Here is a 24223-nt window from a genome sequence, read left to right as displayed (position 1 = left end):
TTTAATTTATAGAATTAGAGTTTGTGGCGTTGCTTTGATACATAGATATATATATATATTTGGAAAATATAAAATAGAAATAGACGATGTGGAAGGTTCAAAATTAGAGAGCTATTTTTGCCAAACAAGCGGTTAGAACGGGAAGGTTCAATTTAAACTTTAAAAAAATTACAAAAATAGCAAATAATATGTTTAAGAGGAATCATTTTCATTCCTTCCTTATATATATTTTTTCTTTCCAAATAAACAACCAATAAGCAAAGACAGGTTTTGACATTTATTATTCAAACTAAAAGTTATGGTCTCTTATAATTTAATATTTACGTTACAGCAGTTACGATTTCTTAGTTGTTGAAATTGTGTTGCTACAAAGTTGAATATTAAATCGTAAACTTTAAAAAGTCATAATTTTTGAATCGAATTGAACCATGAGACGTATAATATATTAAATCGAAGTTTGTTCAGAAATTTATAATTAATTATCGAGTAGAATCCATAACAGTCTAATTTAAAATGTTTTTAAAAACTCTGAATAATTTATCTTAAAAAATTTTATTGTAGCAGTTATAATTTTGTAATTATTATAATTATGTAGTAATTATAATTTCATAATTGCGCTTAATCATTCAGGATTTAAGCAGGAGACATATGCATAATAATTATGAAGATGACATAGTTGTATTATTTTTTTTATAAAAAAATAACATACTATGCCCCAATTTGATTTAAAAAAAATATTTTTTTGATTTTTATCCAAAATAGGGGTAAAAAAATTAACAAGATATTCTTTCTCTATTATTTTTTTACCATAGATAATAAAAAAATTCTTCAAAGATTTTTATAATTCATTAATAAATATATTTATTTTTACTTGATGGAGGGATGTCGAGGATGGTGGAGATATCAAGTGATAAGAGAGAAGCACGAGGAAGAGGAGGAGATATCAAGTGATATAGAACATCCTTTATATTTTTTATTGAGATAAACATAATTTAAAAGAGTACTTAAAATGGAAATAGCTAAGCATATATATTTTTAAAAAATAAAATTTAAGATACTTCTATCTACTAATAAATTTAGTATTTCTTTAGCATGACAAAAACAAACCACGTGCATATTATAAGATCTTTGTCTGGTTTAAATTAAAATTAGTACGTCTTTACTCGTTTTTCTCTTTCTCATGTCTATATTTTGTTCTTTTATTTTGTTTGCCTAAAATACATAAATTCTCTTTTACAAAACCACACCCAACTGTTTCGCCATGTGTGTGCCGAACCCAACCAAATGGGCGGAGCCCACGTGCGTCGTCAAGGACAGGCAGCAGGCTCCACACCGATCAGCCCCACACCTCGAATCAGCTCGGATTAGCCGGGACGATACGGCTTTCGCTCTCCCTTCCAACACAGGCAACACGCTTCTGCACCCACAAAAATTTTGTCACGTGCCCGGCTTTGCTCAGCATAGCGATTCCACAGCGTATTGGCAGGTGACGTCACAGGTGACGCGCCGCTCGGTTCGTGGACCGTGAGCCGGCGGATGAATCCTTGAACTCCTCGTCCGAAATAGACTCAATACTTTATCTGCGCACGCAAGAAATTACCGGCCCCGATACTGGATGTGGCCGTGGTCTCTGTGGGGCCCATCGTCCACCACCGGCACGAGGACACTGTTGGTAGACGCAAACAGGTATGTTTATGGTGCGGTGGATACGTCGCACCTGGGAAATGTTTTCGCTCGGGAGCCCCCACGTTGATTATTCCGCAATGTTTCTTTATTTGTGATGTGGATCCATCTCCCCCAAAACGCACCTGGCGAGGACTGGTAGTCGTCGTCGTTCGTCGTTCTCGATCCCTCCATCGCCTGCCGAGAATAGCCGCGATTGAACCCTAACTGCTAGGTGAGAACCACGAAGCTCGCATTCTCTTCGTGTTTCTATGTCTATGTTGTTAATCGAGAGTGGTTTCTTTCTTCTTCTTTTTTTTCTTCTCAGTTTCTTTTTTGAGGGTATCTGGTTTCGGATTGTTTGGACTCTGTTATGGAGGTTTTAGATTCGATGAGTTGTTTCTCTGGATTCGGTGATTGGGTCGGAGTTTATTGTGGAGGTTGCTCGTCTTTCCCCGTTGTTACTCTTTCTTTGCCGTTATCTTTTGTGCTATTTTCCATTTTTTTTAAAAATTTTTTGGAATGTTGAAAGTGTCGGTTCAGAAACGAGGAGTATTTTCGCTTTGTGTTGTCTAGCGTAAAAATGACGATCTACTGAACCACTCGATTCTGTCGATTGCTTTAAAACCATTATTCCTTAGTCCAGTCATCTGAGAAATGGCTGCTGCAAAGTGTTAGATTCTTGTGTTGTTGTTATTGTCGTTGTTGTTGAACTTCATAAATAAGGGCATACTCAAATTGTTGCAGATGTTTGCTTATAGAAACAAATCAGTACAATTTTTCTTTCTTTGCATTGAAGTGACACTTTGTCATTCATTACCATAGAGCTATGCGATTTTGTACCGCGTGATAAACGGTGGTTGACTTGAAGTTCCTGATTGATACATCGTACCAGTTGGAAGCTTTTGGTTGGTTTATTGATAGGCTACTTGGTCCCTTCCTGCAGTATGCCTGCAATTCGAAGACTATATGAGGTTTGCAAAGTATCATTCAACGGTAAGGGACCAATATCTGAAGAAGCTCTTGAACATGTGCGGTCTTGTTTAGGTGAGAAATGTAGCTTCTTTGCAGTGATACATTCTTTGTATTTTTGATTGGTGGTAATAATAGTTGATGTTATTTATCTTCCCCTGAAGTTGATCTACTTTTTCTCATTTGGTAAATGACATGAATCTGAAACTTCTTAATAGTAATAATCACATGGTAAAATATTCAATCTGTATTATAGTTGAGGCCAATATATGACCTCATCATGGCAATATGAATTAATGATTATGGACTAACATTGAACTATCAAATAGCTTTACTGTAAAAAACATGTTAATGCATTCTGATCTTAGCATGATATTCCAGTAGTAATGTCATGAGACCAATTGGCTGACCTCTAGCCGCACCAGTCCTAATAGGTACAACTACAATATGTGTGCTCTTGTAATTAGTCTTAGTCTGATTTGATGAAGGAAAATTGAGAAGATATCTAGAAAATTGGAATAGGATGCAATGAATAGAAATGAAAGGGCGAGAGGAAAATTCAGTAGAAAAATATTAAACATGGGAGTGTTAAATCTAGATTCTGCCCAAGTTGATATGGCCAATCTTTAATTGTGTCAACGGTCCATTAAAATTATAATTATTTAAGTTGATACATTTGATTTTTGACATGGTGTCAACAACCTGTCATGGAATGGTGTCCAAATATTTTTTTTTATTAATACTAACATTTTGGAAACACTTCTATATGACAATGGAACGGCTGGATGCTGAAAATGATTTTTAGTTGAAAATCTACTTATCCAGGATTTAGGTATGGGCCCAATATTGATTTCTACTATTAAATGAATTAGTTGATTCCACACTAACACAGCTGTAGGGTGATGTTTGGTGTCAGCCCTTCAATGGTTAGAAACGGTTTTAAGTTTTAGCAATGTGTTTAATTTCTCCTTGTACTGGTCTTTTCCTAGTTGGATTCTTATCCACATAATATTCTTCTGAGGATCTCAAGTCTTTGTTTCTTGTGTATTTAGAAAATCTGTTAATCACCCACTTTGCCTTGGTGGTTCAAGCAACAGAAGTGTGTGTGTGTGGGAGGGGGGGGGGGGGGGGGGGGGGGGGGGGGGGGGGGGGTTTAAATGGATTTTACTAGTAGAAGAGCATTCCCAAGTGGCATACAAGTCTTAAAGCTATTTTTTAATCAATTCCAATAATTTTATTTGGATAGTGCACATACTTTTTTTTTATCCATTATCATAACACTTTTAATTCATCTGCTATCCTTATTTTGTTTTGTTTCTGTTGATTATCCTTGCCTCCTTAGTTCCACCTCTTCAAATTAAGGTTGCTTTGGCCCTTTGTGTATGAGATACATCCAATTGTCTATGCATTTTAGAATATATTGGGCAGTCCTTAGCCATAAACAGTCCTGGATGTGTGCGCCTACATAGTTTGGGTTGAATTGGACTATCCTGAGCCTTAAGCAGTTTCAATATGGTTGGATGGGCTTCCTGCTCATTTATTCATGTTTATTTTGCACTTGACTACATGTTAAAGCTTTTGCTTCTAATGGTTATTGAATGATTTGGATATTCAGGAAACTAGTTGTTGAGATATCTTGCAGCACGTGAAAAGAAAATGTTGGAATCATGTTATTATACTCTGATATGAAGCTTTGGGTATTCATCAAGTCTAGCTACCATACTGGACTGCTCGTCTTGGGCATTTGTTGTAAATTGGATGTGTGCTTAGATTCACTGGTTGATGTTGATATTGACATCTTCAAGTTCACATGTTTTTCCCCTTTTTTTTGAAGATATAGAGCGGTAGTTCTGTGTCCTGGCTACCAAATTGGACCACTTTTCTGCAGTCGGAAAATATCTAGACCTCCACATCTTGAGCACTTTTACCTCCTTTTTCCATTTGTCATCATTATTGTATTAATTTATATTTATTCATGCATCTTTCTTGATTAAATCCACATTAGGAAAATTTGTTCAATCAATAACCTACAATAAATTATGCTTTATAATTTAACCAATTTGTTTAATTAGTATAAACAATATGTAGTACTTTTTATTTTCAATTTCTCACTTTTATTATTTCAGATGATATCAATCCTTCTGATGTGGGACTTGAAAATGAGGCTCAGATAGCACGTGGGTGGAGACTTTCCATGCAAGGTCCAAATGGAAGAAGAGTGCGTAATGGAAGTACCCTGTGCCCACCTCCTATCAAGTATCTGCATGTACACGAATGTGATGAGTTTTCTGTAAGCATCTGAATACTTTTCCAGAGTATCCCTCATATAAGTTGCACAACTTGCTGCATTTCTCTGGGTTCTTGACTATTTCAGCATATTTATCTTTATGATGAGTTTAAGTGATGCTATCTTGATTGTTCTCCAACTATGATGCAGATCGGGATCTTCTGCATGCCACCTTTGTCTGTTATTCCACTTCATAATCATCCAGGGATGACCGTGCTCAGCAAGCTTCTTTATGGGACAATGCTTGTCAAATCATATGACTGGATCGATACTGAAGAACCAATAGATGCTTCCCAAGGTATAAGCCATTTTTTCTGTAAATATTATTTTGTTAGCTATGATAATTAAAACCCTCTTGTTCGACAAACATTTGTTTATTCAGATGTATGTTAATTTTTGTTAGTTGTTAGTTTAGATGATTGGAGATGCTTTCAGATCAATGTAATTGCCTTCTTCTCTTGTGAATAAATGGTTGGTTATCTCTTCTAATCGAAGTTGTACTAATAAGTTAGTGTAACATTTTAGCATTTATTGTGTCATCATCATCAAACTGTATATGTTGCAATTATTTGGCCAGGCTACAAAGGTATATAATTAGTAATATTCACTTCATTTAAATATCTTTTTATTACACGGGCAAAAATTAAAACAGCATCCTTTATTTTTCATTATCATCAAAAGAGTGTCCTATGTTGAAAAAAAAATATCAAAGCAACGCAATGCCCCATGCTAATTTTTGTTCTTTCTAAATTACCCTTTCTATTCAACCAGTTTAATACATTGTTGTAATTTTGATTAAGTTGGATTAATTTTGACAAAATGGAATAATTTTGATACTGTTTAGAGCAATTTTGATAACACTTGATTAATTGACTAGTATTGGAGCAAATTTGATCAAAATTGTTTGGGGGAGAAAGAGCTCCAGTTTGGGCCAAAACTATTACGATAGTGTATTTGAGCAGTTTTAACCAAATTGTAGTTTTTGACCAATGTTGCATAGATGCGACCACTATTGGAGCACTTTTGGCTAGCATTCCAGCAGTTTGGACTAATGTCTGAATAATTTTGACCAATGTTGAAGTAGTTTTGGCTAAAACTACTACAACATTGTTGGGCCTGTATAAGTACAAAAAGTATTTTTGGATGACAAATTACGGTGGAGTGCCCTTTTGATGCTTTTCTAATATAGATGTTTTTTAATGTATATGATAGTCCTCTTTGGTCTTCCTACATCTACCGATAAAGCATTAAAAAGTGTTTTATTTATGCATATGATAGTTAATATCAATAAAAAATAATTAACATATGCCAGGCCAAAGTTATTTTGTTGTTGGTGCTTTGATTGTGATTGATAATTGCATTTAAATCATCTTGGCATTTTTTTAGCTAGACCAACAAAGATTGTCAGAGATGGTCAGATGACTGCGCCTTGTGGAACAACAATTCTCTATCCTACAAGCGGCGGCAACATCCATTCTTTCAAAGCGGTAACTCCTTGTGCTCTTTTCGATGTTTTATCGCCCCCCTATTCATCAAAAGATGGACGAGATTGCACTTACTTCAAGAAGTCAAGAAGAAAATTTTCTGGTATACACTTTTTACGAATTAATTCAATCATATGTTGACTCGGAGGAACATCTATACATAATTCATTATTCAAATATTTAAAGGTGCTTTGCCTGGTGGAATAGATGCTTCCGAAGTGACTTGGATGGAAGAGTGTCAACCACCAGAAAGCTTTATTGTCCGAAGAGGGCCGTACAGGGGTCAGATCGTCCACAATGGGTGACTCAAATTCGCTATCATTTTTCGATCCGATTAGATTAGCTCCTTTAACAGGGAGAAAATCTGAGTTTGTAATCTTCCACCTGCAGCAATATGATTTTTTTTTTTAATCTCAGAATAACGATTTCAATAGAGAATCTTGTACATTACATAGAGATATATCTGATATAATTTTCCTCATCCTTGTTTAGTTAAAAGAATGGAGTTCTACTGGGAAGGGAGGAGTCAATGATCTTTGTATCAGGTGACTTCTAACTCTCCTTTCGTTGTTTCCTATCACTAACGGCGAACAAGATTTTGTCTATGCCATCTTACATGCTGTACATGCTCGATAAGTTTCGAATTAACTTTTTCCGAGGGTTATACCATGGAAATATGAACTTTAAGATGATATGGTTTTTGACGTAGTTTGATCCCTTCACCTCCTATTGTTTTCTGATTCATCCTACATTAGTGAATATCCAAATCACATTCGTGTCTCTTTATTTTGACCTATTCTTTCATTTGATTGAAGTTGGGCTGATAGCATCAATAGTCCGTGTTACATCAGTGAAAATTAATTTGGCCTAATTTTGCTAAGCTCGATTTAAATATAAAAGAGCTTTGCATGGTTTGCAAAGGAATCCCAAGTGCAGTATTTAAATAATATGGAAACTCCACTAGGTATCCCTATCTCTTATCTTTTTCTTTAAAGTCGAAGTAGGCTCCCTTGTCTTGTGGTCTCCCTTCTAAAAAGTCATAATTATTTATCAGTCATAATCTCATACAAAAGAATTATTATTGGCATGCTTTTACTTTAGATACATCTCCCCTGAGATGAGGATGATCACTTGCTTGTAAAGTGAGACCTTTTATGCTTGTACTTTTACTGGGTTTGTTATGTGGATTGTGATGCTCTTTTATATCATTTACCTACTTTCTCTGGGAAGAGGTAGATGAAGTATAGCGTATGTATAGAAAGCGAGAGATGAACAAACTCTCGGCCTATTTATCTCCCTGAACCTAGTCATCTACCGTTTGAACTGAGGGAGAGGGAGTTGAGTGAATGGACGCTTTGTTTCCTCATTTCCCTAACCGAAGAAGAAGAAGACGACGACTAGCAATGGGATACAAAGAGAGGAGGGAAAAAAACAAAAGAAGAAGAGCCAGATGAACTTGCAATCTACAATTAAATTGAACTAATATATAGGTTTAAATAAGGATTGAGAAAATGAATAGGTTAGCTTTAAATAATGTGTATGTGATATTAAATTGAGGATGTGGGATGGAGTTGGATGAACCCTCGAAAAGGAGGAGAAGATGTTTTTGTTGTTTGCCAAAGTTTAAAGCAAGGCTAACGACTAAAAAATGAGCCGGCCTCGTAGCCTTTTGCTTTTGTACTTCATAACAATTATTTTTTGCATTAGCAAGGAAAAAGATCATACTTTTCAAATACAAGGAAAAGGAGGAAGATGCCTTCTTGAATAGTTTAATCCCATGTGGAAAAGTGAGCATTTGATTACACCTGTGAGGCGATTAATCTGTTTGTTTATTAATCCTTAGGAAGAATTCTTTGATATGAGAATCTTGTACTTAATAATTCCCATTTACTTTGACATCGATTAAGCCAAAAGGGTGATATGACATCTTTTTAATAATTTTAGAAATTATTTAATGAGCAATTTTCAATTTGATCCTTACAGTTTTGATCAAATTTTCAATAGGATAAATTGTTTCATGTGGGATGCTATATTTTTATTTGTTTATATTGGTCAAGTAAGAAGGAGCAAACACAAAGTATGATTGTGTGCTGGTTTGTTAACGCATGATGCATTAATCATATACAGTAGTAGCATGAAATTCCATTTATGCATTATGCTGGTGAAGGGTTGATTTGGCTCGATATGTAAGTGTTGGAGTATCTAGAGTTGCACTGAGAGTTCCTCTGCGTGCATAGTTGAGTTGGTAGTCAGATGTTAGGATTATTTCATTAGGCAAAGGTCGATTCCCACGGGTTCATTCTCCCAAGGAGTAAAATATTCTCTCACTTAAGAGGTCGTATCATGATTTATCTCCCTTCATCTTCATCCTGCCGTGGGAGACTTGCATTTAGAATTAGTAAAGATGTTTAATACAGTGTGTTATAAGGCCAATTAGCTTTAAACTTAAACAGAGATTTTTATATTGGAAATGAGATTATTTTTCATTTTTATAAAAAAAAATCTGGCACCGTTTCCCACTTTTATTAGTTTTTTAGCCTTTTTATTTTTTGCTACCCCTATCAAATATCGATGTACTTATATAAAGAAGGAAGCGTCTGGTTGTTCCCTTTTTACTTGAGTTACATTGTGCAATCCATGTCCATTCCCAAATCCCAACCCATCGCCATGGCGGAGGAGGCGCCTCCGCCGCCGCCGCCGCAAGCTCAGCCAAGCTTCAAGCTTTTCGGCACAGTGATCGGAAAGAGGGACAGAGAAGTCAACCAGCAGCAACAGGAGGAGTCGGAGGAGGAAGAGGACGGGGCGCATCCGGCGACAGGGACGGCGGCGGCGGCGAGGGAGGAGGCGCTGCCGTGCCCGCGGTGCAAAAGCCGGGAGACCAAGTTCTGCTACTTCAACAACTACAACGTGAACCAGCCGCGGCACTTCTGCAAGGCCTGCCACCGCTACTGGACCGCCGCCGGCGCCCTCCGCAACGTCCCCGTCGGCGCGGGCCGCCGCAGGGGCCGTCCCATCCACCGCTCCTCCGTGGCCGCCGCATCCGGGTGCGTCGGAGTCGCCGCCGATAGGTGGATCCTACGGCAAGACGCGCCGGCCAGGGTCGGTCGCGGGATCGACGGCGCCGCTCTCCGTTGACTTGTACTTTTCGAGATCTGGTCCCTACTCGTGTCTGCTCGTGACCCAAATTCTATAACACTCCATCTCCTGTTTTTTTTTCATTGATTTTTCTTTCTGATTTAATGCGAATTAAATTGTATGCTAGTTTAGTAATTAAACTTCTTTAGATTTCTTTTCCATCAAACTAAAACAATAATTATGTAGTTTAGGAACGCCATTAAATAATAATAATAGTAATAGAAATGAAGAAAATTTGAGATGCAATTTGTGGTGTTTTAAGTCGAGTTTGTTTGGGGGGATTCCTTTCCATTGCCAACTGCAAAAGATACTTGAAAAGATGCATAGAGTTTGTCAAAACAAGGCAAAGCAAAGGATGATAGCATGACACTCAATTATTGTTCGTTTTTTTTCTTAATTAAAATGAACCATAAAGATTTAAAATTAAAAAAAACATTTTTGATGCGATTTACTACAGGGAAATAAAAAGAAGATATGACGTTTGACGATTGTAATTTGAAATCGATCAGAAAAGATATGTCATGCCAAAGAACCTGCAAGCAACAAGTGGACGATGGCAGGAAGGTGACGTTGCATCACATGGCACGGAACAGGAATGAGGATTGGTTGCATTCGGCTTTGGATAAGATACAACAACAACAAAAAGAAAATGGTCAATAACGAGTTACAAATTGATAAACATACGGATGGAATCAAGTAATACATGATTACTGGAGAAGGCGGTAGTGCATCATTAACATTTGTACAAAATAAAAAAGGGTATGAAACAAACCGTTTGCATCTTAATCTCCCTCTTCGCCCTCTATTGGCCAGGGAGGATGGTAACTTAAATTTGCAACATAGCAGCTAAGTAAGAAAAGTAAAAAAAAAAAAGGTAAGAAGACAACAAAAAAGAAAGAAAATTGCAAAAATACTATATGAAGAAAGCCATCAACTTCAACATCGGCACTGATGGATCTCAGCAATAAATTACTGGCTTGCACTGATTCAGGACCTAATGCGGAACCATAAACATAGGCGGATTGGTAAAAGAAGACCCTAATGGGTTCATCATCTTAACAGTGGCCTAGACTGCATCCGGTCAGATTAATTGATTGTCACAATGTTAATCACTGTACTGTGATGAATACGAAGTCGCCCCATCGTCCTCATCCCTGTTTCCCTCGCCATCCTCAACGTCATCAGGGCTATCTTGCATATCATCGACATCATCGTCCATGTAAGCATCCAAGTCATGACTTCTGCCGTCCAAGTCATCATCTTCAACATCTTCATCCATCTCCATATCTCCACCATCCTCCTCTGATCCATCTTCAGTTAATCCTATGGACTTGCTATAGTCATACACTCCAGGTGAGTCTGCTGCCTGATCATCATAATCATCCCCTGAAACTTGACCATTATTATCAGATTCAGAGCCTCTACTAATGTCGTCATCTTCGCCGTATGGTTTTCTAACTTGTGCTATGCCCCACTCTTCTCCACCTGAGCTCTGTGGGGAATCCTCAATCGGCTGTTTGGAGCTGCTAGTTGCAGAGATCAAGTTGCTGAAAATTGACCTTTTATCAATTGTGGGTACTCTGCCATCGGATCTTTGCCTAGGCCTGACAGTTTGACATCCACGCTTACGCCCACCGCGTCCACGTGTTCTTCCTCTTCTGGTGAATTTTCTTGTGGCCTTCTCGAAAACACCATTTTCAGCCATAAAATTGCCTCTGGAAGAGCTTGCACCCCCACTTAGCCCTCTCCCTCGCCCACGACCACGTCCTCCTCGCCCACGACTGCCCCGTCCTCGACCCCTCTGTCGACTTCCTGAATGCAACCACCCAGTGAGGTAATCAACTTGTTCAGGGGTTCCCAAAGGATCTACCTCTTGCATGTTAACGACAGTAGAGTGTGATGGAAGCCTCTGCAGAAAAATAGAAACATTAGACTAGATTTCAACATATAAATATAGAAGTTAGTTGATCATTTCATTCTGACATCCATAAGTAATAGACGAAATACAAGACTTACAATATGATATCCTTCACTTTCCTTTCGAGACTCTAGCTTCTGGTTCAGCATATAAGAAATTGAAAAATCAAGATCTAACAGCCTTAAAGCCACCGCTGCTGAAGTATCAGGCACCCATGGTAGTACAGTAACAGCTCCTGATTGAGAAGAGATGGTTGAGGCAACTCCTTGACTAGAACTCAGAAGTTCAGCTGTTGTTCTAAAATTTGACGAAAGAAAATTGGGTTTTACTGCATACTCCAACAATGTCAGAACCTGCAACCACAACACATGTTGATAAGTTTTGACTCTCTTTACACAAGTTTTGGTTCAGTTGGTTAATTCACCACACTGTATCCAACAGCTAGCGCTTTCTAAGAAGGATTGTATACTACAAAAAATGATACCCAGCCCTTATATCAGGCAGAAGAACCAAGTGGCATTCCAAGCAACAAGTATAATTTCCAATAAAGAAAAAGCCATAGGTGAGCTCTCATGTAAGAGGAGGGGGGGGGGGGGGGGGGGGGGGGGGGGGGGGGGGGGGGGGGGGGGGGGGGGGGGGGGGGGCATGGCACGATTTTACAGAATATTTCTATAATTACCTAGTTACATTAGAATTAAGCCGGAACTGTAGTGATGTAGCTGGAAGTTTAGTTAATCACTCCATTCATTGCTGAAATAATAAATAAATAATTTGGCACAGGTAATGTACTACCAACCCTTTGTCAAACTGGCACCTTCACGCTAGTAATTATTCCGATAAGAATCTAGTTGCAAGTCTAACATAGAAGGAGAGTCTTAGTGCAATTGTAAAGTTGTTGTTATATGATTTGGGGGTTAAGGGTTCGAATTGCGAAAACAGCCTTTTACAATCCAAGGTAAAACTATGTACGATAGACCCAATGGGATATGATCCTTCCTTGGGACCTTGCATTGACAAGAACTTAGTGCATCGGTCTACCGTTTATTCATTATCTCTCAGAAATTAGAGAAAAGGTGACTCGAAACCTAACTCTAAATAAATATAAGAATTTGTATAAAAGCCTTTTACATAAAATTTAAAAAACAAATGCTATAACCAATTTTAGTTTTAAAATATAAAAAATAAAATTCAATTATGTGGTGAATGACATTGAACAAGTTAAAACCTGAAACAGCTCCTCAGCAGATGCTGAAGAGTGCAATTTCACAGCCCAAGATTTCCTATAACTGTCCAACCAAAAAGTTTGAAGTGCTTCAGCTGGAATTGCTGCCTGAAGTTAACAAAATTACATATCAAAATTCAAACTGATAAACAAATAAAATTTTGCTCACAATGAACAATAAAATAGATTTAGGATTCTAAAACATTGCCCACCTCAATCATGGATAGCAGTGCCTTCAGCAATCTGATCCCCATTGGAAGAGTAGAGTCAGCGAATTGGACTTTCCAGTCAGTGTCTATTTTTCTTTTCTGTTCACACAGAGCCACGTGCTCTGAAAAAAGTGCATCAGAGTTTTGGAAGGTCTTAAATGTCTTGTGGCAAGAAGAACAATGCCTTTCTTCAGCAAAGAAAGACTCGAAACAACAACCACAACTATGAAGCAACTCAGGACATCTCTTCTTCCCATATTTCATAGAACACAATATATGTGAATCATAGCATTCCTTCCACATCCAGTTCAAAAAATCTTGGTATCTGACAAGAGCAGAATCTTTCTCTAATTGAATGCTACCAAGTTGAATTTTGAGAGATGTTGAGTTCTTCGAGTCCTCAGGAGTAAGTCTGCAAAGACTACTGCTAGGGCTGTCAATTTCCATGCTGCAGTCTGAGCTTGACATCATTCTGGAAGCCCTTAGTTTAGCATGATCTTCAAATGACTTTGTTGAATTGATAACATTCTTTCTCCTCTTTATTGCCTCTTTGTATATTATCTCTATTCTTTGCAGCATTGAGTGTAAATGTGATTCCCTAATCCCCCGAGTGTCTAGAGCAGCTACAAGTGTGTCAAAGGCCTATTGAAAGAAAGTAAAACAGAATAAATTCTCAACACTTTAATTTCAAACAGGTGCTTTTCATCAGTTTGCAGAATTTGGCTGGTTCTAATCTACATTCTTTTTGGTTTTACAAAGCTCTTCAAACAGGGAGCAAAACAAGTAGCAAAAGGTTCATTGGATTATGGTGAAAGCTCATTAAGATAAATGAATGCATTGATGAAGAATTCTTATCAGTGCAAGTAAAACCCCAGAAAAGGTAAATGGAACAAGCTCATCCAAGATTGTCCTATACAGATGCATTACTGAGCTGAAGTGATGATCAAAGGAGAAATAAGTTGAACTTCCAGCAACAAATTTTTCGCAGCAACAATAGAAAGATTTTCAGACATTCAAAAAGAGACCATGTCACCAAGGCTTGTGACCGAAATCTGTGTACGATGAAGAACATAATGATGTGGTAGAGTAGGCAGGACTAGACAAGATCAGAGGAACAGATCAAAGAAACTTATTTACAGCATTTCAAAATTGGTTTGGTTGAAATTCAATAATATATTAAAATTCAATCCACATATTAGTTTCGACAAAACAAACATCTGTAAATCAATCATTATGGCAGAACGCCAGAAAAAAAACAATGAACCAAATAATAACTTTAAAAGCTATTCATAATAATTGTCTAATTTTTTTCTTATTGCTTCCAGGAAAAGGTAATTAGAATCAGAACAATACATCATTATTGATTGTTACGAAAAAAAAACTAGAAAACTATGAGTTCACAATATTAAACTAAGTGGCTGTCATAAGAATACCTAGCAGATAGTCACCTTATGGTGCACAGTTTATCTGGTTCATTTATATCATTACTGATCAGAACATTTTTTAAGATAATTTGATCACTAGGAAAGGGATAGTTAAGGCAAACTAATGAAATAGACTCTTTATTGTTTTATTCTCAGGTTAATCTTCAAACACACAATGTTATATTTAATTCCAGCGCAAAATGTGGATGAAAATTAAAAGACCAGACTGATAAGACTAAAGTTTCATTACATTTTGTGATAACAAATAGCTAGACAAAAAATGGTCTGTGGTTTTGACAGTTCACAAGGAAACTATCTTCAATGTTAGTCAAGGTAGGAAAATATGGGCATTATTCAATCTAATGCAATTTTATACAGGTAATTTTGCCAATAGATGAACTGGAACAAAATAACTGTATCACACAAGTCAATCAATTTCAATAAGTCCATAAATTTCAATATATTGTAATTTAAGAATAGGCTTAACATTTGAAGCTTAAACAATACCTCCTCTGAATCGATAAGCCTCCAATGACCATCTTTTGATTCCAAAAAGATTCTTCCAGAACCAGGATCATTTGGTGATGATGATGTTGAAAATAGCCAGTAGCGATTTCGTCTACGGTCTTGACCTAGGGGTAATGAACGGTACACATAAAGTAGCTCTGCCTTATAACCAATGAACGATTTTAATTGAGAACGAGACTTCTCAGCAGCATATCCACATTGCTGAATAGATAGAGCATCTGTATTAGTAAGCTCTTGTCCCATAGGCATATAACCCATATTAACCTGATTCTGTTCAATATACTGTTCATTGTTGATTGCTTCAAAATTGCCATCATTGGCCTTGTCCACATTGCCATGTGGAGTTTGGCTTCCCTCTCTTGCTCCATTCATTTGTGCTATCTCAGCCTTGTACTCACCAAAAGTACCTTGTAATCTGTTAGAATATTCTTCTCTAAAACGCCTTTTATCCAGCTGTGCTTCTGCCCACATTTGCTTTTTGAGTGCAGTTGCAGCTTCCAAACGTTCCTGTGAAACTTCAATTCAATTACATCATCACAAAATAGAATTTGAAAATAAAATGGAAAAAAATTATTAATACCTCCAGCACTACTTGAATTGAGTTTCCTTCAATAGCAACACCTATCAAAGCAACCAGTGCACTTAGACGTTCTTCAACACTCAACTCAGAATAATCACCTTCTGATAGGCCTTGAACCCATGGTTCACCAAAGTTGCTTTCATCAATCTCTGTCTCCTCCATATTCACATTAACCGCTTCAAGAAACTTTGAATTGGTCTCTGTAAACTCAGAGACACCAGAACCTACTGTCTTTGCATTATCTGAAGAGGGAATCAGACAAATTTTTTCAACATTTATAATACTAGTTTGCGGAGTTGCTCCAATTTCTCTAACTCCTTTCACCTTATCTACTGAACTCAATGTCCTAGGATCTTTTGGCTCCCTTCTAAATGGACCATTCTTATCCAAGTTAGGATCAATGCCTGTATCATCAGCCTCAGGTTCAACATTTCTAATGCTAGTTTGCAGAGTTGCTCCAATTTCTCTACTTCCTTTCACCTTATCTACTGAACTCAATGTCCTAGGATCTTTTGGCTCGCTTCTAAATGGACCATTCTTATCCAAGTTAGGATCAATGCCTGTATCATCAACCTCAGGATCATCGCCAGCATCACCTTCTGAATCTTCATCTCTTTCTGCGTCATCTACATCTTCTGTATCCTTTTTTGCTTCCTCAGAATCTGAAAGTGCACTTTGAAATATGTGTATCTTTTCCCGAGCAGCAGATAGCAATGCATCAGCCTCAGCAGGATCTTTTCTAAAGGGTGACCGCACACAATATGTTGAAGGAGCAGTTCGCTCAAAAAGTTTGGTGTCACGTGATAAAGCTGCAGCAATTGATGCTTCAGGTGTCTTGCTCGTCGTAAGATCTCTCAATCCAGATCTCTGATAATGAGACAAAACTCACTCAAAAAATCAAGAACATAGAAACAGTCATATTGAAGGTATATACCTGAATCTTGTCAGCAGCTTCAAGTATTGTTAAGCCTCTGCTTCCTTCAAGAGAAAGGACATGAAAAGCAGCAAATTTTACAGTTCCGGGAGTCAACCGATGTCGAGGTCTTCGCCGATGTGTGTATCCCCTTTCATGCATTAAAGCAACAGCATTTTCAACAGCCGAACCATTCCGCAAAGTAGAGATAACATCCTCACCATCAATACCCTGAATACAAATTGCTTGAGTTAGTATTAGTTGCATAAAAGAGAAAAACAAAAAAGAAAAATAATACTGTTTTACTAATGAAAGACTGGCTTGAACATCATATGATGATGACTAGCAAACATTTTTACTAAAATTGTTCCAGACAAAATCAACTAACTTAACAATTTACACATGCTCCTTGGAGTTTGAATGAGTGACACTGCCCATAACTGTAAGATCATATGCATGTTACTAACAAATTCATAATTTAGAACCAATGTTGGTGCATTCACAACCAACTGTTAGCTTTAAACTAAGAATAATGCAGTTATGCCCATTTGTTGTATGGAATACAAAAAGGAAAAATAAAGATGACTTGCAGCCAAAAGATTAACTAGTGACTTGAGGTGGAAATAGCAACAATGATAAAAAAATATTCAATAAACTTATGTAGAGAAAAGAATAGAGTTGGGCAGATACAGATTTTTTTCAAAGTTTATGCAGCTGAGATACCTCATTCTCATCCTGGAAATATGTGTGTTCAACATTTTTTTTCTTCAATTGTGGCCCAAATCCAGCTGATAAAGCAAACTGTCGCAGTATCTCAGACCATGTCAAGTAATTTAAGTGGCGCTGCCAACTCCGAATGTTGAAGCCCCATGCATAAGCCTAACAAATGAAAGCAGAAAATTCAAGCAAATCCAAAAAAGATCATATAACAACAAAGAAGCATCCCTGGAAGTAGGAACTTAAGCAACACACCCCCTCAATTATCTGCGGATGACGACCGCCTGAGTTAGCAGAATTACTCTGACTAGCACCAACAGTAATAGCAGGAGGCTTTGCAACATCTTCAATGTCCTTGATTATTGATTTAAGAAGGGAAACATGTATTTCTCCCAAAAGTCTTGAATCCTGTAGGGATGTTATATAGTATATTTAACACAGTAGAGGAGTTGAAGTTGCTTTTAATGATGAATTAGCATTACATTAATTTGATGTTGCTTCTAGTGATCTTTAAAGCAATGTAGACATTGAGGTTGTAATATCATACATCCATATTATCCAACAGTGGCACAAGAAAGTTCTGCAATCTCAGTGGCTTCAGTATCATAGATTTCAAGGTGCAGATAGTTGCAAGCTCAAAATAATTTGAGTTATTAAAGACCATCTTATTTATCATGTAAAGAATGTGCAAGTTTCATATAAGCTTGACAATAGTGAGACCACCTGTGATAGATGATTCATAAACATCCACTAAATGGTAATATTTTAAACAAAAAAGTCCACCACCAAAGATTGTTTTTTTCGAAAAAAAAATGCCTTATGCCCATTTACTAGAATGGAAAAATATGAGGCAGGAGGGAAAGTAGCACAAAAGATGTAGAAAATGATAGAGCTCCCTATGTAATTTTGTCATTCTTTCTCTCTCCTTCCTTTCTTTCTGCCCAAGTAAATGGACCCTTAAGTAGTATACAAAATTTGCTTTTCAACAGATGATCTGTAACATAGAAACGAGCAATGATAAATAACACTGGTACCTGACCAGGATGATATCATAAATGGCCTTTGAATATTATATCATTGTACCTTTGCAAGCAATTTTAAGCATAGATATTCAGGACATCAGACAAGGTTCATAAGCACTCACATAATCATGAAGAGATTGCACAAACTCATCCAGAGTGAATGGCCAAATCCCTAATACATCAGCAAAAGTAATTAAGAACTTCCAAACCTGAAATTCCAACCAATGGCAGATATGTCAGTGGCACCAAAAATGCAATTGCTCACACAAAGGGCAAAGGACTAAATGGAAACAATGCTAAAACAATAAACATGCACATCAAAGAGAAATTCTAATAAATGGTATAACCAATGCTAAAATAATTAAAGTAAAACATCTACATTGAAGAGGTAACATAACCTGGCATGATAATTGAGTACTAATCACAAATGAAACTGCTCTCACGATGGGCAAATGACTAGATGGAAACAACGATACAACAACAAACATGCACATTGAGGTGAAATTCTAATAAATGATATAAACAATGCTAAAACAATTAAAATAAAACATCTACATCAATAAGGCAGCATAACCAAGCATGGTAATGGGGTACTAATCAAAATCTAGTAATAAAAGCAAAACCCCTATGGTGAGATTAGAAAATGCACCATAAGAACGTTTGCTATATTTTCATCAGAATCCACCCAAGGTTGAGCACCAAAAGGTCTTCTCAGTTTTACAGAACTTGGTGGGAATGCCTGCAACATACCTGCAGCAGAGACTGACAAAAGTTACAAGAACTCCAAAACTCAGTAGAACCATTCCAGTAAAATTTTAGAAATAAATTGAATAACTTGACAAAACCATACTTCTGAATGAATCCAATTGTTGCAATGTATCACTGTCAAGACTACAGATTGAGGAAAGTCCCTTGTTCATTGCAGCAATCTCCATTAACTCTAGCCGCTCATCTTCAATAAGCTCCATATATTCCCTCGCAATTCTGCGGGCAGTAGCCCTTTCTGTAGCAGCTTTTTGTCTTGCTGCTTCCTTCTCATGCCTCAATTCTTCTTTCTGCCTTAATTTCTCAGCCTGAAATTATTCAGAAAGATGTTAGCAAAGTTACTAGAGATGATAGGTATCATACAAAATTTATGGAACCTACTCTTTGGGATTCCTTTAGCAAAAATTTCTCCCTACGTTCATTTTCACGTCTTTGTTCACGTTGAAGCCTCTCTTCCTCTCGCAATTTTTCACGCAACATCCGCTGCTCTTCTTTTCTTCTTTCACGATCATGTCTCTCCATTTCCCTTCGCATTTGCTCCTCTCTCTAAGAAATGGTCATTTTTCCTTCAGCGCCAAAAAGCGAAAAAAGACTAACTTTAAGGAATATGGACCTTTCTTCTCAAGGTGTCTTGTTTCTCAAGCTCTTTCTTTATCCTTTTCTCATGCGCTTCAACCTCCTTAGCAATCCTTGCTTCATCACTCTACATACATAAGCATTGTAGCAGAACTATTGTTTTAAGAAAACTGAACATGGATGAAGAGATTGTACAACCTTCTGTTTTCTCTCCGATCTAGAAAAATCATCATCTCGAGCACTCCTCTGGTCAGAGGATACATATTGGTTTTCTACTCCTGCAATTTGATGCATCCCAAATTGACAGTCACTTGCAGGAATAGGAAGCGTGTTACTGTGTGGAGGGTCATCGGAGTCCATTGACATGGAAGGAAAATTGTGCTGCCTTCCTGCCTGAGACAAAAGATGTGCACTGGATATTTGACCTTGAAATGTATAATTTGGTGTCTCTTGTTCATTTCCAAGCAATTGTTTTGGTAAGGATGTCACCTTGGCATTCGAACCATCTATCGAGTCATAGTAGTGAGCTTGAGAAACCCTATCATGTGTCTCAGACCGAACACTTGGCTGTTCAGGGAGAAATTGATACTCGTGAAGAGCTTTGTGACCCATCTGTGGATGGCCCATATGAGGAACACTAGCTGTTAGTTTTCTCTTTCCACTAGATGAGCTTGCTACCAAATGGTCGGCAGTAGACAAGAAAGTTGCTGCCTGCAAATAGTGGCATACACTGCAATTTTAGATCTACAAACAACAAATTAAAATCTTACTGACATAAACTGTAGACATTCTACTAAAACTAATAAGATCATAATAAAGGGCAAACAAAGTCAACTTCCACTACTGAACAGTGAATAAACACACCTTCATTGGCTTGGTATCATATCTTTCAAAAATATTGTCATCATAAGGACGCATAGGCTGCTTCTGTTGCAACGGCATTTCTGCTGAAAGATTTGGATAACAAATAAGAATGGAATTTTATATAGAATATGCAACAATGAGCCGCATAAATATGTCTGCCCATATAGTATATCCAAGTCAAAACACTGTCAAAATTAGCACAGAGTTAAGAAGATGAATGTAATGAAAGGTAATTCCTAACCATTCTAGTGAGATGTGTTTCAGCCACAAGGTCTTAATTATTTTCCTAATCAAAATGTGCACAAAAAGATCCTAAAAGAAACTGCAAAGTATGTAGATGTAAAAAAAAAAAAAAAAACAAATACGGTAATCATTGACTATTCTAAATAAATAAAGCAAAAGGATAATCGCAATGCACCTGTCCACATTGATAAATACTGCTCAATAACCTTCCATACATTGTGACTGTGTGTAGAGCTCAAAGGTAAGAAAAGATCCATGTAGCCAATCGAGAACAGTTGGGATACAGCATGTTTTGGTAAGCCACTAACTACTTTTCCAATACTATGTCAAGAGAAAAGGCAAATCAACCAAAAGATAAAAAAACAAACACAGTAGGCCACAAATGGAGGGAATCAATACTGCCAAAACCACTCCACATATAACAACCTCAAATGCAGACCAGAATTGCAGCCAAAAATGTATGAGGGGCCTCAAATATGCAACAACATCAAACTGCAACGTCTGTATTTTAAATACTGTGGGATGATGAGCCAAAAACACAAACCAAAACAGGTGAAACAGTGTGATCTTAGTATGAGTGAAGTTGCTACTTAGGGTTGATATACTATGAGCATATAATAGAACTAGACAAAATCTGAAATTAGCAGAATCAAGAGAGATAAGTGTATATGACAGAGAAACTTGATGAACTAAAGCAACAGAAAAAATAAATGGTGTCAGGAAAATGATCCACCACTATATGATATTTTGTAACATTCACCTAGCTATTCCATACTAAACAGCAGAATCACCATAAACAAGTCACTTTATCACCAAGGACTCCTTGAATTCAAATAGATTCATATGCCATTTAAGAACCACCAAAATATGGACAGCAATAGTTGAAACTTGAAATCATAGTTGTACTAGCACAAAGGCTATCAAATCCCAGAACTGTTATGTAACCATAGACAAACCTAATTATTCCATTTCTTGTCAACCATTTATCCTTTTATCCCTTTATATCCTTTTAATCCTTTTGTATCCTTTATACCTACCTTACGTTTGAAGGCTTGATTAGTATAAAATACCAACAACACATGCACAGAATAAATGCATCAATGTTTAAATAATATCAGTTATATATTTTATAGACAATTACAGTATCAAAAGTAAATAACCTAAAATCGTCTGCCCAAACAAGGAGCACATGTTGCTTGGACATATAACTATCCAGAGACAATAGCTTTAACCATCCAGAATATCATTAGTTCACCAGTCTGGAGTACAGGTCAGTGGCTAGTCCTACAACAAAGGTTTTCTTTCTTCGAATTGATTGTATTATACAATGCATGTATTCTCCCAACACTGAAGATGCATTAAGCGTACTAACAAAAATAAATAAATATTGACCAGGCCAGAATTCAACTAAAATAAAATTTCAAACCAAGTTAATTTCACCTACATGGCAATTTTTGGTTGAAAGGTAAGAAAAAGGAAGTCCTAATCATCAGTAATTTAAATCTGCGGACCAACCAATGCTTATACTAGCAAGGTAGTTTCAATCAGTAGTTATGGACAATATAAAACTCAACTATCTATTTCAACCATGTAAAAATGAAGAAGATTTTTATGTGAACCTTGTGTTTACCTATTGGCGCGCCAAAAGCACCAGGTGGCAATGGATCAAACTCTACTCCAAGAACTGGCCCATCCTGTCTCAGTGGTTCCCCTAGCTGGGATTCAACTGATGCAAGTATTCTCATTTCTGCCATGGTCGGCTGTGTAGGGGCCGATGGTGGAAACCCCAGATCATAGTAGCGTCTTCCTATAGCTGACATATCCGCCCCAATCCTCGACACAATTGGAGCTACCCTGGAAACTGGCCTCCTTGACTCCCCATTGCTACCAAGGCCTCCACTGAAGGGGCTGGAACTCAACCCAACACCCCCTGACTCTGAGGACAGCCTATCGTTCTGAGACGGAAACACTGATGGCAGTGGAGTCGATGGCAGCGGCTCCTCCTCCGTCCGTTGCCTCTTCGTAGGAGGGAACTTCCGATCCTTGAGCCTACGATGACAGAACCACATCTGCAGCTGCCGATCCGAGAGGCCAGTCTTCGCCGACAGCTCGGCCCGCACCGTCTCCGTCGGGTACGTCTCCACTGACAAAATCCCCCAGCAAAAAAATAAAAACCCTTGCAATCAATTTCAAATCCAAAACCCCTAATACAAAGGATCGAAAAATCGACAAACCAGCGTAGGTCTCCTGGAGGATCTCCAATTGGTAAGGCGTCTTCATCTTCCGCTTGGAGGGTTTCTCCCCGCCCTCCGGCGCCGATTTCTTCAACTCCTCCGTTGCCTGCTGCAGTTGCATCTGCGGCTGCTCCTTCTCTTCCGCTCCCTCCCCCGACTCCATCGCCGGCGGAGCAAGCAAACCCTAACCCAGATCAAACTCAAACAACAGCGCCGATCTGAGCCTCCCCGAGCATCAAAAACACCCCGCACGGAAAAATCGAAACCGAATCGACAAATCGAGGCGAGATTTGCGGGAGAGAGCGACAACAAAAACAGCAAAAAGGATCAAAAAAAGAGGAAGAGGAAGAGGGGGAAAACGAGATGGAAGAGAGAAAGGAATAAAAACAACAAAGAAGATAAATGATAAAAATAAATAATAATAATAAGAACGAGAGACAAAGAATTGGATTGGGAGGAGGAATAAAAATAAAGTCACGGTTTGATCGGTTGAACGGTTGGGAACAGGAATTGAGATTGAGATTGAGATCCATCGCGGCGCTGTGTGATCTTGTTCGCGAACAAAAGCACGTTTCCGTGAAGAGTAATGAATCGGGGTGCAAAACAATCTCTCTTTCCGCTTTTCCCTTTTTCTCGCTTTTTTAATTTATTGCCTTTCCCCTAATTTCTAAGTTGTTTTCCGGGATTAATTAATTAATTAAACGATCGTTCATTGTTCTTGTGGTGGCTTCGCTATTTCCTGGGTTTGGTTTTCGAATCGTCGGCGAAGAATTTGGGAGGGAATCGAGGCAGGGAAGTTGGGCCCGGCCGGGTGCAATTCTGGGTGGACCTTGTTTGCGGTTCGGGAAATCGACGTGGCACGTTGCGGACTGCGTGCACGATTTGGATCCGGTTGAGAGACGCGGCGGACCTTGTTTGCAGATCCGGATCCGGATAGTTTTTTATTTGTTAATTTAATCATATTTGTTATGTTTGTTTTGTGGATTATGCGACTGCAATTCATGGGAAAAGGAAAAAACAATAATTATAATAATAAATAATTTCTTTTATTTGTTTTCTTTCTAAGCGGGCGTGTGCCTCCTCTGCCTCACGTTGAATGCTTCATTCGCGATCCACGAACAGCACCGGCGGCCACCGTCAATTCACAATGATCTCATTGGAGGATCGATTCGATTCTCAGTGACCCCGAGTGGCAAGAAGAGGACAAGGGAAGAGGGCAAGAGTTCGAATACTGACGAAGTCAGACAATACCCTTCTGTGTCGTGACCAATTACAATTTTTCTTTACACAACTAGTAATGGGACCGACCGTGTGGGGCCACTAAGGTGGCAGATTCCACCTTTTACAGAAGATTTACCTTATTTTAGACTGTTTAAATACCTAGAAATTAAAGAAAAAGAAGTATTTGAATGATAAACATTTAATTGCACTTTAGAAAAAATCATTGCTTAAGTACCTAGAAAATAAA

The 24223-nt window shown here is 37.8% G+C and overlaps 3 protein-coding genes across 9 annotated transcripts; 2 read left to right on the top strand and 1 right to left on the bottom strand.

Annotated features, from left to right (window-relative positions):
- Positions 1–1818: 1818 nt before the first annotated feature.
- LOC141839644 (plant cysteine oxidase 4-like) lies at positions 1819–8554 on the top strand. 5 transcript variants are annotated; one of them, XR_012602712.1, is made up of 7 exons: positions 1819–1897; positions 2488–2709; positions 4761–4924; positions 5072–5219; positions 6308–6508; positions 6592–6773; positions 6898–8554. XR_012602712.1 is itself a non-coding variant. In XM_074727441.1 (6 exons), the coding sequence occupies exons 2-6, from the start codon at positions 2610–2612 to the stop codon at positions 6708–6710; spliced, it is 711 nt and encodes a 236-aa protein (XP_074583542.1). In that variant the 5' UTR covers positions 1819–1897; positions 2488–2609; the 3' UTR covers positions 6711–6886. The 5 variants fall into 5 exon arrangements, 3 of the variants coding, with proteins under 3 accessions (XP_074583542.1, XP_074583539.1, XP_074583541.1); XR_012602711.1 differs by having other exon boundaries at positions 6592–6777; XM_074727441.1 differs by lacking the exon at positions 6898–8554 and having other exon boundaries at positions 6613–6886.
- Positions 8555–8562: 8 nt separating this feature from the next.
- LOC141839645 (uncharacterized) lies at positions 8563–9645 on the top strand. Its single transcript, XM_074727442.1, has one exon. The coding sequence runs from the start codon at positions 8977–8979 to the stop codon at positions 9538–9540; it is 564 nt and encodes a 187-aa protein (XP_074583543.1). The 5' UTR covers positions 8563–8976; the 3' UTR covers positions 9541–9645.
- Positions 9646–10231: 586 nt separating this feature from the next.
- On the bottom strand, positions 10232–23358 carry LOC141839063 (homeobox-DDT domain protein RLT2-like). 3 transcript variants are annotated; one of them, XM_074726715.1, is made up of 19 exons: positions 22756–23358; positions 22152–22664; positions 20279–20361; positions 19904–20125; positions 19613–19807; positions 19452–19541; positions 19220–19384; positions 18924–19146; positions 18723–18823; positions 18196–18282; positions 17307–17459; positions 17058–17213; positions 16356–16565; positions 15422–16288; positions 14821–15348; positions 12893–13531; positions 12684–12788; positions 11557–11811; positions 10232–11449 (listed from the first exon to the last, which is right to left on the bottom strand). In XM_074726715.1, exons 1-19 carry the CDS (start codon positions 22916–22918, stop codon positions 10646–10648), a joined length of 5559 nt encoding a protein of 1852 aa, XP_074582816.1. In that variant the 5' UTR covers positions 22919–23358; the 3' UTR covers positions 10232–10645. The 3 variants fall into 3 exon arrangements, with proteins under 3 accessions (XP_074582816.1, XP_074582814.1, XP_074582815.1); XM_074726713.1 differs by having other exon boundaries at positions 19613–20125; XM_074726714.1 differs by having other exon boundaries at positions 19613–20125; positions 20279–20358.
- Between the last annotated feature and the right edge of the window lie 865 nt (positions 23359–24223).

The sequence above is a fragment of the Curcuma longa genome, chromosome 11 (assembly GCF_044706935.1).
Source record: "Curcuma longa cultivar G26 ecotype Majalengka, Jawa Barat chromosome 11, ITB_CL_G26_1.1, whole genome shotgun sequence".
Taxonomy (NCBI): Eukaryota; Viridiplantae; Streptophyta; class Magnoliopsida; order Zingiberales; family Zingiberaceae; genus Curcuma; species Curcuma longa.
This window is presented reverse-complemented; position numbering and strand designations above follow the sequence as displayed.

Bases quoted from the DNA above. Each gene is read 5' to 3' on its own strand.
- LOC141839644 (XM_074727438.1), top strand. From the start codon at position 2,610: ATGCCTGCAATTCGAAGACTATATGAGGTTTGCAAAGTATCATTCAAC. The intron at 2,710-4,760 runs GTGAGAAATGTA...TTATTATTTCAG, and splicing joins ACATGTGCGGTCTTGTTTAG to ATGATATCAATCCTTCTGAT. The intron at 4,925-5,071 runs GTAAGCATCTGA...ACTATGATGCAG, and splicing joins ACGAATGTGATGAGTTTTCT to ATCGGGATCTTCTGCATGCC.
- LOC141839645 (XM_074727442.1), top strand. From the start codon at position 8,977: ATGTACTTATATAAAGAAGGAAGCGTCTGGTTGTTCCCTTTTTACTTG.
- LOC141839063 (XM_074726713.1), bottom strand. From the start codon at position 22,918: ATGGAGTCGGGGGAGGGAGCGGAAGAGAAGGAGCAGCCGCAGATGCAA. The intron at 20,362-22,151 runs GTAAACACAAGG...CAAATCTTTCAG, and splicing joins TGCTTTTGGCGCGCCAATAG to CAGAAATGCCGTTGCAACAG. The intron at 18,824-18,923 runs GTATGGTTTTGT...TCTCTGCTGCAG, and splicing joins ACAATTGGATTCATTCAGAA to GTATGTTGCAGGCATTCCCA.